Here is a 14,872-nt window from a genome sequence, read left to right as displayed (position 1 = left end):
GGGAGGTGCCATGCTGGAAAACAAGCTAATTCTCTGAGCAGTCGGCAGAAGGAGCTATGGCAATGAGTTCACCCTGGAACAGTTGTGAAAGGGATATCAAAGACACTAGTGTCCATTTATACTCCTATCTAGCAAGACTTGATATGCTGGTGTAATGGTATTTATTGCTCATTTTACAGCCTTTGCAAACAACTTCTGTTTGGTCTATGCTGGACCTTACAGTCGACTGCAGTTGCATAGCTAGAATCGATGTATCTGCAGTCGACTGTGAGGCCCAGTATAACATTTCTCCTGTTGACCTCCCCTACTCCTCCCGAGGAGGAGTACAGGGGGTCAAATACCAACCCCAAGAGACTGAGTTTGCAGCCTTTACTTGTTGGCGTATCTGACAGTCTGTGGACAGTGTTTAGCCAACTCAGGACAATTTGAGATGCATTAAATGTGACTTGAGTTACTTTGCTCTGAAGTTTTCCTGTGTTTGTCTTGAAATCTCAATATGATTTGAAAGCTAGCTGATCCCCTCATAACTATTGTATATTCTATCCACTGACACAGGCCACTTTTTACCTCTTAAGAAACAAACACTTTTTTTTTTTTTAAATGAAGACTGATTGTAACACGTCCAGAGACGCCCAGCCCCTTGGCCTAGGGCGGGCAGCAGCAAAAAGGGGTTAGAACACCAGCCCGTACTCAGTTCTGGTGGTCAGCGGCTCACTGCTACAACACCATACAGGCCCCAGCCCTCAACCTAGGGCGGGGCCGCAGTTTACAAGAGTAGTATAGTTCTGGGCCCAGCCCTCAGTCCAGGGCAGGGCAGCAGTTCACAGGTAATAGTACCGTTCTAGGCCCGGCCCTCAGTTCAGGGTAGGGCAGCAGTCCCCAAGTACTAGCACAGTTCTGGGCCCAGCCCTCAGTTTGGGGCGGGGCAGTAACACAAGGTACAACCACAGGCCCAGCCCTGTTTGGGGCGGGGCAGCAACACAAGGTGTAACCATAGGCCCAGCCCTCAGTTTGGGGCGGGGCAGCAACACAAGGGGTTTAAGCGCAGGCCCAGCACAGGCTGGCCCTGTCAGGGAGGGGGGTAGGGGGTCGCAGCCCCTCCCACTCCACTGCAACCCGGCCCAGGGCCCTGGGGGTCACTCACACGCCACCCCGGCAGTGGGGATCCAGACCGCAACACACTGCCATGGGTTCGTGAGCGTCGTTCCCCGGGCCACTTCCTACCTCACCCTCTGCTGGCGGAAGGTCCCAGTCCATCTGGTCGAGGGGTCCCCCTAGGTCGGTCTCCTCCGGGTCATCCACCCTCGGGGGCTCCGGCCAGTTGTCCATAACAATGTCGTTAGGGTAGTCAGGCGGCGGCAATACAGGAGACGCGAGGCGATCCTGGGTCTGCGTGCTGTAAGGATCCGCCGGGACTCTGGGGCAGCCCGCTCCTGGGGCCTCTTCCAAGGCGGGGGGTCTCCGCCGGCGTGAAGGTCCTGGTAGCTCTGGGAAGTCCGGGTAGTCTCCTTGGGGCATATGGACCCAGGGTTGCTTGGAGCCTCTGGGGGCCTGCTCCTCCGGCCTGGCCGGGCGACCGCAGGCCCTCTCCCTTTGGTGCCAAGGAGCTCGTGCAGGCACGTCCTCCCTGACCGGAGGCCCAGGCCCGAATGGGTCCTGAGTCCCGCCTTTGACTCTTCTAGCCCTTGGCCCCGCCCTCTGAGGGGCGGGCCTCTGGTCTCCTGACTCCGGCCCCACCCACCAGGGCCTCTGCATAGCCTCCCCGGCCTCCAGGTCTGCAGGAGGCCATACTGACTCACTACACTGACCCTAAGAATTCTTTCTTCGGCTTTTTTAAGTGCATAAAATACCTCTCAAACTGACACAAATATGTCATCAAGCATTATTTTTTATTGATTTGAAAGTGACAATATGCTCTTACCATAAAAGAATACAGTTTTAATTGGGAGACAAAATTTCCAATGCCCACCAAACAATGAGAAGACATTTAAATTATGCAATGTTCACATACATAGCAAGACATTACTGTAAAAATTATTCTTGATACAGATTTAAGAATGCACTGTCTACATGGCCTACCAGGTAAAGAAATAACTGAAGTTATCAAGTCTATTAGTACTCCATTGCAACTTTAAAAGAGAAGTAGTCCTTTAAAATAATAGCCAACCACTTTTTTTTTTTTCTTACTCAGGCAAGCTGGTTAATTGTTATACATAATACCTTCTCAGAACTGAAAATGCTAAAGCATAGTCTTGTAACAGGATAAAACCTATTTAACATCAATTTATGAGATTTAACAAGCATCATACCAAAATACTTCATTTTCTAGACAAATCCTGCCATTGAATGGAACTAATTTGCTTAACTGAGTTTTATTCTTTCCCATGCGACTTGATGCCCATTCATAGCTCTCTAATACATATCTGTTCATATGCCATATCCCCTATGTATAGATAATGTTTTCTAGTTTTCCCATGGAAAACTGTTTGCTTTGTATATCCAGCTATAAGTGTCAGTCTCATACATCACAAAAGTGGCAAAAACTCAAAAGTCTTAATGCTTAAAAACAGGAAATGTATTCTTACAGCAGTCTTCATTTGAAATGCACAGGCATTTGCCTTTCATTTCACAGCTGATACGGCAGTGGTGATGAGTCAGTTTATAATTTTATAATTAATGAAACAAAATGTGCAACAAGTCTTACGTTCTGATTCTTGTGTAGAATGGCATCATCCACTCAAAGTACAGTAATAAAATTCTATAAAAATACAGCTCAATTACCCATAGACTCTCAGGAAAAAGCTGTGATTAAGACATCTCATTGAACACCCCCCAAATAACTGTTGGAGTTTCTTACAAAAATCAAACCATTGACTTGCTGGATTAACCTACATTTTTGAACAGATAAGGCTTCCAGGAACATATAATGTGAGTCATGATAGCAAAGGGAGCATTCAGTGTTGCTTTCTTCTAAATGAGCAACCTGTAAACGAATCAGAGAAAAGGCTATCAAACTGGGATAGGAGACAATGCTGAGAACATCCTATTGGTCTGGCCATTTCTCTAGCTAAGTTTACATAACTAATGGGTTTAATTTACTTCTCTTCTAGCCATCAAGTGAAAGTGAGCATTTCAACTCAAGCCTAAACTGATTATTATGACAGCTACATTTTTACATTTCAACTTACAGTCAGAGGGGTTTTATGACTAGGTCATTAAAGGCTTAACTTGGCATCTTTTTAAAGGCAGATTTCCGCCATCTTCCAATGACAAACACTTTTTAATTGCAGTGATTCATGGGTATGGTTGGCTGTTCTGTAGCTTGGGCAGCCAGCATACTTATTCTAGGCACTCTTTGGTTTTGTATACTCTGTGAATGTACATATATGCAGAACTACTGTTTAATGCCTATACAGGTATAGATGTGGACCTTTTTACCAATGAAAAGTATAGCCTAGAAATCAAATTGGAATAGTATCTTTTCAGAAAAAATGTAACACCTCATTTTTTATTTAAACCATTTTTATAGCTAAAACATTTTGCTGCACTTAAAGGCTACGTCTACACGTGCACGCTACATCGAAATAGCTTATTTCGATGTAGCGACATCGAAATAGTCTATTTCGATGAACAACGTCTACACGTCCTCCAGGGCTGGCAACGTCGACGTTCAACTTCGACGTTGGGCAGCACCACATCGAAATAGGCGCTGCAAGGGAACGTCTACACGCCAAAGTAGCACACATCGAAATAAGGGTGCCAGGAACAGCTACAGACAAGGTCACAGGGAGGACTCAGCAGCAAGCTGCTCCCTTAAAGGGCCCCTCCCAGACACAGTTGCACTAAACAACACAAGATCCACAGGGCCGACAACTGGTTGCAGACCCTGTGCATGCAACATGGATCCCCAGCTGCAGCAGCAGCAGCCAGAAGCCCTGGGCTAAGGGGTGACCATAGAGCCCCGCAGGGGCTGGAGAGACAGTGTCTCTCAACCGCTCAGCTAATGGCCGCCATGGCAGACCCCGCTATTTCGATGTTGCGGAACGTGGATCCTCTACACGTGCCCTACTTCGACGTTCAACTTCGAAGTAGGGCGCTATTCCCATCCCCTCATGGGGTTAGCGACTTCAACGTCTCGCTGCCTAACGTCGATTTCAACTTTGAAATAGCGCCCAACACGTGTAGCCGTGATAGGCGCTATTTTGAAGTTGGCGCCGCTACTTCGAAGTAGCGTGCACGTGTAGACGCGGCCAAACAGTAAGAAATTAAACACTGGTTCTACACCACACAGAACAGCCATTATGTACTCAACTATTGTTTGACAAAAACAAATTTTAATCACAGAATGTTAACCAAAGAATCTCTTCTTTGGGCGGGGGGCGCAGCAAGCAGAGACTCTTAATTGGGCAGCAATACTACACAGCATAACACAAGGATTTAAATCACATAACTTTCAGGCTCAGAAGTAAATGACCCATATTATAAGCACTGCCATATGCTTTCCATTACTGTTAATCTAAAAGGAATTATAAATCAAAGTATATGGAATGATTAAAGCCTGTTTGGGATGTTGGATGAACACTGGTTTAGTTACAAAGCCCTTACATAATACACAAAAACATGCACTGCATCTACAGCTGAATAGTGACAGAGGGACAGCGACCTCCCCTCTCCTGTTGCCCATCTGCTCTTCCGATTTGTCAACCTTGAAAACAATTTTTGGACCTCTGTGCTGTATATGTTGAGTCTGTTCTGGTCTGGCTGTGATCTGAAGAAGTGGGTCTGTCCCACAAAAGCTCATCACCTAATAAATTATGTTGTTAGTCTGTGAAGTGCTACATGACTGCTTTTTTGTTTCCATCCACAGTTGCAATCCAGTTCTCAACCTACCAGAAATCAATACCCCTCAAACACATGCTCACTTCTGAAGGATCTGAAGAATGTTCATTTTCAGTCTTGGTTTTTATGCCACAGAGAAAATTAAACAATTAGCACTTTGCAAGTATATTATAATCGTAAAATCCTAGGGCTGAAAGACAACTCAGGAGGTCATCAAGTCCAGACCCCTGCTCAAAGCAGGATCAACCCTAACTAAATCATCCCACCCATGACTTTGTCAAGCCAGGACTTAAAAACATCTAGGGATGGAGATTCTACCACCTCTCTGTGTAATTATTATCTCAGTAGATATTAATGTGCAGCCTTCAAAAGGAATAAGACTGGTCAGATTATTAAAAATATTCCTTTACCTTCTGTAAGCCTGGCCTTTCCTCCAGTAGGCTGGCACAAGACAGTTGAACAGCCAACACACAGAACTACTGTCTGAGCATGGCTGAACACTGTGGTGATCTTGTAGCATCCTAAAAGGGAATATTGGTATCCTTCATTAAAATGACCCAGGTCAAATATTTAGAGACACAGCAAACTTTACAACATTCCTCTCCCCCCCACTCCCCCCAAAAAAAAAACTTGCAAGATTCCAGACACTTAAAATTGCCCAGTATTAGCAGTTAAGCATTGCCGACAATAATAATAGTTACTCTAGGATGACAACTCTTTTGCTGAATCAAGCCTCTAAAGCTTTGTCTTCTTTATTTACTTAATCTCTCACTAATATATGACTCCACCTAAGCAGGATTAGATATGACCAATTAAAATGCCAAGAACTAGTTTACATTAATACTCCCACCATTAGTGCTTTTGGAAGAACGGAAGATTAATAAAAGTACAGCTAAGAGCATTTCCCATAGTGTGTCATCCGAACAGATTTAGCTGTTCATTGCAAAATTGGTTTTATTTGAGGAATAAAATCATGGACATCCTGCAGCTTAAAGCAGCAGGCTAGTAAATTTAATATCTTAAATCTTTTCAGCTACAGGTTGAATCTCTCTAATCCAGAACTCTCTCATCCAGCACACTTCGTAATCCAGCATGATTTCAGTTAGCCAGATAACCACTTATCACACGTGTGGCCAAGTTTCCTGTGGACCCATAAAGTTTGTTCCATCCACCAGTCCTGTCTCAGTGTTCTGTGCTGATATGTAGCTGTAATTTTCCTCTAAATGTCTTCTAGGAGCCCAGTAAGTAGTGAAAGTATTGGTAATATACTAAAATATATTGACTTCCTGTCATCTGGCAAATTCTCTCGTCCAGCACTGGTCAGGTCCTGAGGGTGCTAGATGAGAGAGGTTTTTTATTTGGTTTGTTTTTTTAAAGAAAAACTACAGGTTGCACCTCCCTAGTCCAGCACCTGAGTGGTCCCTAACAAGGGAATTTGCCAGACCAGGACATGTCAGGCCTCCAGGATAATTCATAGAATCCTAGGGCTGGAAGGGATCACAGGAGGTCATCAAGGTGATCACCTGGGGAGGCTGCCCCTCCTGGCTACCACTAGCTCCCAGGCTGCCTGGGGAGAGGGGGCTCCTCTCCTGGTGGAGATCTGTGCTGCCAGAAGGATCCAGGCCCCACCCTGGCTCCCCACTGCTGCAGGGCTACTGGCAGGCATCCCTGGCCCAGCTGGACTCTTCACCATGGGGCTGCCAGCAGGGATTCCTGCCTTGGCAGGGATGCTCCAGTAGGGCTCCCAGTGGGACTCCTCGGTCCCTGCATGGCTCCCCACTCCTGTGAAGCTGCTGCTGGGGCTTCCTGACCCCAGCTGGTTTCTTCCTTCTCCCTCCCTCCAGGCCTCCCCCTAGCCACAGGGCTGGTGGGGCTCCCTGTCACTAGGGAGCATCCTGCCAGCCAGACTGGCTCAGGGCAGCTGCGACTCTCTGGTCCAACATCATCAGCAGTCATGCTGGACCATGGATAGTGCCGGATGAGAGAGTTTCAACCCATACAATAAATTAAACACACCTCAAATTGGAAAAATGATAAATTACTTCTACATTATAACAGTATTACCTATTCTAAATACCTGGTTTACTCCTATAATGACAAGAAGTCCTGTGGCACGTTATAGACCAACAGGGATTTTGGAGCATAAGCTTTTGCAGGCAAAGACCCATTGTGTCATATGCATGAGTCTTTGCATCTTTGCCCACGAAAGCTTATGCTCCAAAATATCTGTTAGTCTGTAACGTGCTACCAGATTTCTTGTTGTTTTTGAAGATACAGATTAACTCGGCTACCTCTCTGATACTTGTCCCATAATGATGAGTTTTATTTACAGTGTAATTGAACATTAGTGGCAGGAATGGAGCTATTTTACTGTACGTTGTCAAATCGAAATAAGAGCATGTTAGCATATTATATAGACAGAAAAAAATCAGAGGAAACACTGGATGTTACTTGCTCTGTAACTCTGATACAAGTTAGCAAGCTGGCCTTGCCTCTGGCAGGCTGACACAAGAGTTCACAAGGCATTCGGTACTTTTTCCAGTCCTCAGTGGCACTTACATTCTGTTGTCCCTGGGAAGGTAAGAGATTTGTCCTGACTTTGAAATGGTTAAATGCAAACAATGGCCTCAAGAATCTTGTGAAGGAACCCACAGAATAACTAGCTGGAAGCTAGGGTCACTTTATGACTTCTATCATGCTGCTAGCATTCCAAACTTCAGGGATAAAAATGAGATTGCTCCCTGGAGTCTTTCACCCAGTCTATGCTGTTTCCTTCAGCTCAAAATACATGTAAAAATCTTCACAAACCAGGATCACAGTAGCAGCAGTCCAAGGATGCTCACCACTCTCTTGGAGGACTGGTTTCTCGAAATCCAGAAGGCAGTTCAACAAATGCTGGAATGCTTCATCGCCCTTGGACTTGTGTACAAGCAGGGTTAAACTTCATTTTGCACCTAGGACTTAGACTCCAATGTATCATACAAAAGCTGCTGAAGGACAGTGTGTTTATCTCCAGAGAGAATGGTGAAAAATGAAACGACTTGCTGGCTCCAGGCCCAGAAAGCCTTCACTATGATCTTCCTGTTATCCTGCCCTGAAGCTCTTGCCCTGCATTTGCAGCCAAAATTGATTTGTGGTGCTGTTCCTTATCTTCAGGAGAAGAATTTTTTGTCATCTTCCCAGACAATCTGCCCACTGCCAGCTCTGAGCTTAACAGTGCTGCCCCAACTGCTGCATTGCTAGACAAGAGCGGATTCTAAATCACGTTCCACTTAACCACTGTGGAGTGCCAACCTTTAATGACTCCACACAATTCCAGAGGAAGCATCAGCCGATTTTGCAGATAACCTCTCTGGTACATCCAAAAACTGAAGCTCACAAGTAAGACTGATTAAACATACTTCATCTCACCCAGAATTTAGCCCATTTATGTATGAAATTATGGAGGCACTCGTGGTGAAGTATGAACCTATATATATGCTTTTCTCTCCTACGTACTTCCCTGCTGCTGGAAGCTGCACACACCCTCCCTGTGGACCTTCCAGTAGGACTGGCTATACTTTTTCTAAAGAGAACATCCACCCTTAAACTAATGAGGCAGCTAATGCCTAACCCAGCTCTTGATACAGCTAACCTTACCAACCCATATCCATCCTGGGACAGCTCTCTCTGGCAACACCTCAAGTTTGCTGTACTCTTTCGGAGCACGGGAAAAAGTTAAAATAATCTCCCTAGCCTAAAACAGTGAGCAAACACTAATGTTCATACAATATAGTTTCTTGGCAACCCCTGGTATTCTGGCTGAGGTTGCTGCCCTCCCTTTTCAGACTGAATTTTAAACACAATGGATTGGGTATTCCAGCAGATCTTTTGCATGCCTAACATCAGTTAAGTGATCAAATGTGCATCCACCATTAAAAATCAGTCTCTCTCACATTTGCACAAATGACACTGCCCAGTATTTGTTAAAGTGTTCCCTACTTGAGGGCTATGGGACCTTTATCTGTAGAGTTTGAAAGAAACACACTAGGACCTGCAGTCCTTGATAATTGTCACTGTAACTCACCTAACAAAAATGAATTTAGTAGTTCGAAATTAGCTTAATCAATTCAGAAATCTATTGCAAATTCTTTAAATGGATCTCAATAAACTGGCCACAGGGTTTTGAACAAGTTTAATTTCTGCAGGAAAGTGGATTATTTTCAACTTTGTATGTACTACATACTCCCTCCCGTTTCACTGTCTATTTTATCATTAGCAGCTTGGACATTTAACAAACTAGGACACTTTGCTTTCTGGAATTCCACCAGGAACATTAAAAGCATCAGCAGATATCATGTTGCTTGTAAGCTACAAACAGTTTCCATTGTAACGCTTTGGGCTGCTCTACACAAGGTTTGTACTATTTCTCTGTTTCAGTTAGTGATGCAATTTTATACTGATCTCTATTATTTATGCTGCAGTAGCACTGTACTATAGACAACGCAATCCCTAGCTGAAAAGTTATACGGAGATTAAAAAGTATTAGTATAGCACATTTGTAAATGTATTGGTTATACAGCTGTAATTAAGAACACACTAGAATCTCTGCTGACTGGCTGCATATGTTTCTCAACAGATGTAGTTATAGCAATATATATGTAAAAAAGCCCTAACTAAAATACAGTAAAAGCCATGTTATCTGGTATTTGGATAACTGGCACCCTCAACTAATCAGCATCTGCTTGCCTGCCACACAGGGCCAGCCACCCTGCTCGACTATCTGGAAAATTTGATTATCCAGCAACCCCTGTTCCTCAGGGATGCTAGGTAATCAAGCTTCTAGTGTACCTTCATTTGAGGTGAACATCAAGTCTGTTTCTTAATGGTAACAGACAGAAGAGAAAAGGCTGCCTTTTAGCTTCTTTGGCAAGAGCAAGGGAGGGTGAGTGTGCGTTCCTACCAGTTGTGCACATATAATGAACGACTGTTTTGAGTGGGAAACTGGAGGAATTATATCTTCCCAAGAAGATGACATCCTGACAACTGATAGAGGAGAAGTGCAAGGATTTTTATTCACAGTTCACAACGCATTTGTGTGACTTCTTTAAAAAACAAACAAAAAACCCATCCATTTCACTCAAACACTTAATATACATTTGGAAGAAAAATCTTAACAGCCTGAAGGATTAGAAAGCTTCCAAGTTAATCCTCTGGCAAAAACAAAGTGAAACCCTGATATTTCTAATATAAAAAAGCAAATAAGTGTTCTAAAAAAATATCAAACCCTCTTTATTGGAGCACCTGTTTTCCCTTTTATGACATATTCAAACCACAATTAGGAATGATTATATTTCATTAATAATGAAAGGTCTGTCTTCACTGAACGCAAGTTCATTATCATTTTGCATAACACAAGTATAAAGTAAATATTTACCTGGACACTTCACATCCATAAAGTAAGAATTTGGACTTTGCACCAGGCGTTTCTTTTTGTGCTTTCTCTTCTCCTCCTCTAGAGATGGATGGGCTAAGTCTCTATCCAGCTAGATTTAATAGCAGAAAAGGGCAAGTCAGCATGTTAGATAGCAACCTTCTGCCTCCACTCTAATTTCAGGAACCAAGATGGACTGTAGAACTGGAAATCCCTCTCTGAAACAAACTATCCAGAAATCATTGACAGGTTTTTTTATTCTTTTACTCAATCTCATTTTTTATTCAAGACTGATGAAGTTATTCATGTAGGTAATTCAATATTGTGAGAAGTGTATCCCAATACATGTTATAATACACGTTCTATTACATTACAATAAAAAGCATCTCCAAAGGTAGTGTTGGTATAGTTGCTGACTAACAAACACATGCCTCCATATGATGGTTTAGTGTTAATGCATTGGAATTTGCACATTAATATGCATATTCTAAATAGGACCAAAACAATATAATGTCTACAGAAAATATCCCATCCAACACTACCCTGGCTGCTTGGAATTTTTCCTAATGGCCAACTTCAACTTCCTTCAGTGCAATTTAAGCCCATTGCTTCTTGTCCTATCATCAGAGCTTGAGGAAAATATATCTTTCTCCCATGTCCTCCCCACCCCACCAATCGTTTAGGTACTTGAAATTTGTTATGTCCCCTCTCAGGCTTCTCTTTTCCAGACTAAAAAAAATCAACTATTTCAATCTTCCCACAGGTTCTGGGACCTTTAATCATTTTTGTTTCTCTTCTCTGGAGCCACTCCAATTTGTACACATCTTTCCTTAAATGTGGTGCCCAGAACTAGACACAATACTCCATTTGAAGACTAATCAATACAGAGTATAGTGGAAGAATTACTTCTCTAATGCAGCCCCAAATGATGTTTGTTTCCTTGCAACAGTATCACAAATATTCAGCTTGCAATCCACTATGATCCCTAGATCTCTTTGGGCAGTACTCATTCTCAGTTAGTCATTTCCCATTTTGTATGTGTGAAACGGATTCTCTCTTCCTAAGTGAAGTACTTTGCATTTCTGCTTACTGACTTACGCTCTCCTTATTTCAGACCATTTCCTCAGTTGGTCTAGATTATTATTGAACTATAATCTTATCTGCCAAAGCATTTACAATCCCTCTCTGAAGCCAGGTTCCTGGCGCTCACCACACCGAGCACAGGCGGACGAGGGCAAGTCCTGCAGTCATGCGAAGAGCACTTACAGCCCCCAGCACAGGGCAGAAGGGGGGCGCGGTCAGGCCCCAAAAGTCCTGCAGCCGCACCCTTGGGGCTCACACGGGGACACGGGCAGGACCCCAGCCGGACCCCTGTGGCGCAAGACTGATATATTCTGAGTCTCCAACGCGAGCAGCCCGTGATCGGACACCCCGGCACGTGCGAACCACGAAAGGCGCGAGGCCCCTGAGGTTACAGCGCGCAAGCGGGCGCCCAGCCAACGCCGGTCTCCTTCCCACCAAAACGCCATGGGGTCCGTTACTCCCTCCCGCAGGGCCGCTAGCGGCACGTGGCTGACCCAGCGCGGAGACGAGGTCCCGAGCCCCATGGGGGCCAACAACTCACAGGCATGTTGTTCCTCCAGCCGGAAGTGCCCTCGGCCTGACGCAGCTGCGAGCGAGCGGGGAGACCCGTCCGGCACGGCCGCCAATCAGGGATCAAAGCTCGACTTCCGCTTCCGGGAGACGGCGAGGCGGACGCGTGGCGGTGCTGTCTCTAGGGTGCCCCTGGTGCTCTCACGCCTCCTTGTGGCTTCAGCGCGTCTCTGCAGCCGAGAGTTCTGGGTACCCTGCGGCCCGCCCCTCCCCGGGTCTCAAGCCGGCAGTGGCGCCTGTTAGCCAGCCTGGATGCCGGGGACCAGGAACCCTGCTTGCAGCTGCCCTCGCAGTCAGAGACGGGCCCAGTCCCGGCCCCGGGACTGACACACAGTCCCGATCTCCGCTGTGCAGCCTTCCTGAGAAGGCCCCGAGCTCTGGCACCGCCGGCCCGGCTCCAGCGCCGGCTGCCCCTGCAGAGGCCGCAGAGCCCCGCACCCACCGCTGAGAGTGGCTCTTCAGGAAGTGCCCGGGCCGAGCTCCAGCCGATCCAGCCGCCCAGAAGCCAGGGCTGCCCGCCCCCAGGTGTGGAATACCGAGCGAGTCTCAGCATTGAGTGAACGGGACGATTTTGCTGCAGTAGCATAACATATGCTGCAGAGTACGGAATTGAAAGAAGTGTCCTTTCCTCCTCACCTTTACGGACGCCTGGGGAAACCTGAAACAAAAACGTAACAGGCTGAAACGTTGGGCTGTGCTTACACTACAAAAATAACTTCGAATTTGCTTACTTCAAAGTTGAGCGTCTACACACACCCTACTTCGAAGTAGGGTACTACTCTATTCCTGGAAATGGAGTAAGGACTTTGGAGTTGGGCTCCCAACTTCGAAGTTAACAGCAAAGTGAGGGAATATGCTGTAGTCTCTCTGCTGGCTACTTGGAAGTAATGCCTAACTTTGAAGTTAACTTTGAAGTTAGTTCCCAGTGTAGACACGCTTGGAGACAATATGAATTTACTTCCCATAGAAAGAAATTTCTATCTACTCTTTTGCACAGCTTCTTGCAGGATTGCAACTTTGTATTTAAAAATACAGGACCATTTTCTTAGCAACCCTGCCCTGTCCCTTCTCCTGATAATATCATTATTTTTCTTAATAAGCATTACTGTACTCGCCTACTTTCACCAGGGCTAAATCAACACTTGCATTCCTCATTGGAAGAGGAATACAAATGAGGGAAATCAAAAATGCAAATGCACTGATTTACATACCTCATGCTTCATTTACATAATCTCTTTTCAGAAAAGTTTCTTTTGAAAGCAAAGCAGCAGTATAGCTGGGGCTCTTTGGAAATAAAACCCCATCTTCAGAAGAACCCTTCTTCCTATTCTGTTTCTTGTGCTGTTTTTTTTCAGCAAACCCCAATCTTGTACAGAGATGGAAAAAATAAGGCCTGTCTCTTACAATAGCGGACTGTTTGGCAACCCTAAATTGCATATATCGCATGGCAATGAAAATCAGGAAGAAAACTCTTTTCTTTTGAAACCACAGAGAATTTTAGATGGCCGGAATGTAATTGCTCAAAATGGAATTTCAGGATGCCACAGATGTATTCTGAACAGCAGCACAAGGGAAACTTTGTAGAACAAGAATGGTTAAGACCTATTTTATTTGTCGCATGTCATCTCTAGAAACAAAGTTTCCCAAAATCCTTGTCTTTGTTGGTTGAAAACGTAAATCAGGAGTGGTCAGTGCTGTGTCCCCACTTGGGGTTGACATGACCCACTTTATCTCATGGTAAAATAAAAGTGCTGTGTCTTCATTTTGTTATTACCTTTGGTAGGTCACACAAGCCAGTTACCATGAAGTAAAAAAAATCCCTTTTTTTGGGCAGTGAAGGTGAGGTTGAAGAGTATGCTGGGCACTGATTAAAATCTGACTTGGAGAGAAGGGTGTTACCCACTGGGTGGCATGCACCACTTGGGCTATGTCTACACTTGCCCCCTTGAACTGCAATGAATATACAGCAGTTCATTAAGCAAATTCTCCCCTGCAGCAACTTTGAAGTGTCAGACTTCGAAGCTGCCGCAGGGGAGAATTTGCCTAATGAAGTGCTGCAATGAACATGCAGCACTTCATTAATAATCTCCCATCACCGACCCCTTTAAAGGGGGCAATTTGGACAAAGTCTTGGAAGAATACTTGAGCGTTTCTTGTTCTGTCATCTACTTTATAGTAAAAACAATAAAATCAGATCCATAAGGAACAAGAAATTAATTGACATAAGGAAAAAAGAATAACTATCAACGCCTATGTCTACACTAGCACCCCCCTTTCAAAAGGGGGATGTTAATGAGACACTTTGGCATACACTAATGAGGCACTGCAATGAATATGCAGCACCTCATTAGCATAATGGCAGCCATGGCACTCCAGAAGTGCCGCTTTGTATTGCATGTCGCTCATCTACACAGGGTCCTTTTTGGAAGGAACCCGCAGATGTCAAAATCCCCTTATTCCTATAACCAAATATGATACCCTATATGATATCCTATAACCAAATATTCCTATCAGCTGACAGGAATAAGGGGGTTTCAACATTTTCATAGTCCTTTCGAAAAGGACTCCCACGTAGATGAGCCACATGCGAGTGAAAAGCGGCACTTGTGAAGTGCCACGGCTTGCAGCATGCTAATGAGGTGCTGAATATTCATTTCAGCACCTCATTAGCATGACCATTTTGAAGTTTTCCCCAAGTGTAGATGTAGCTGTAATGCCCCCAAGTGTGTCTTCCTGGGGTTTAAAGAGGGCTTTTCTCACTTGAGTGGGGGTACTTACCTTCCAGGGTCAGGGAATGTGTGACCTTGGGAAGCCTTTAAGCAGAAGCCTATAGAGGCAAGGTATTTTTCAGGTCTCCTGCAGGCTCCCACCTTGTGCACTCAGAGTGTCAGAGGGGGAATCAGCCTTGACAACTGTTCCTCCCCACTACCATTGGCTTTTCTTGCCCTGCCAGCCAGGGCTTCTCTC

General features: G+C 44.9%; 1 protein-coding gene across 1 annotated transcript; it reads right to left on the bottom strand.

The window, feature by feature from the left end:
• Positions 1-1,870: 1,870 nt before the first annotated feature.
• On the bottom strand, positions 1,871-12,020 carry RPS27L (ribosomal protein S27 like). Its single transcript, XM_075007280.1, has 4 exons — positions 11,877-12,020; positions 10,256-10,364; positions 5,250-5,360; positions 1,871-2,983 (listed from the first exon to the last, which is right to left on the bottom strand). Exons 1-4 carry the CDS (start codon positions 11,880-11,882, stop codon positions 2,955-2,957), a joined length of 255 nt encoding a protein of 84 aa, XP_074863381.1. The 5' UTR covers positions 11,883-12,020; the 3' UTR covers positions 1,871-2,954.
• Between the last annotated feature and the right edge of the window lie 2,852 nt (positions 12,021-14,872).

The sequence above is a fragment of the Carettochelys insculpta genome, chromosome 12 (genome assembly GCF_033958435.1).
Source record: "Carettochelys insculpta isolate YL-2023 chromosome 12, ASM3395843v1, whole genome shotgun sequence".
NCBI classification, from domain to species: domain Eukaryota; kingdom Metazoa; phylum Chordata; order Testudines; family Carettochelyidae; genus Carettochelys; species Carettochelys insculpta.
The sequence above is the reverse complement of the archived record's forward strand: the minus strand, read 5'-3'. Positions and strand labels throughout refer to the sequence as shown.

Excerpts from the sequence above, each read along its gene's own strand:
- RPS27L (XM_075007280.1), bottom strand. Across the intron at positions 5,361-10,255 it reads TATGGATGTGAAGTGTCCAG|GATGCTACAAGATCACCACA; the intron begins GTAAATATTTAC and ends ATTCCCTTTTAG. Across the intron at positions 2,984-5,249 it reads AAAGGCCAGGCTTACAGAAG|GTTGCTCATTTAGAAGAAAG; the intron begins GTAAAGGAATAT and ends ATTCGTTTACAG.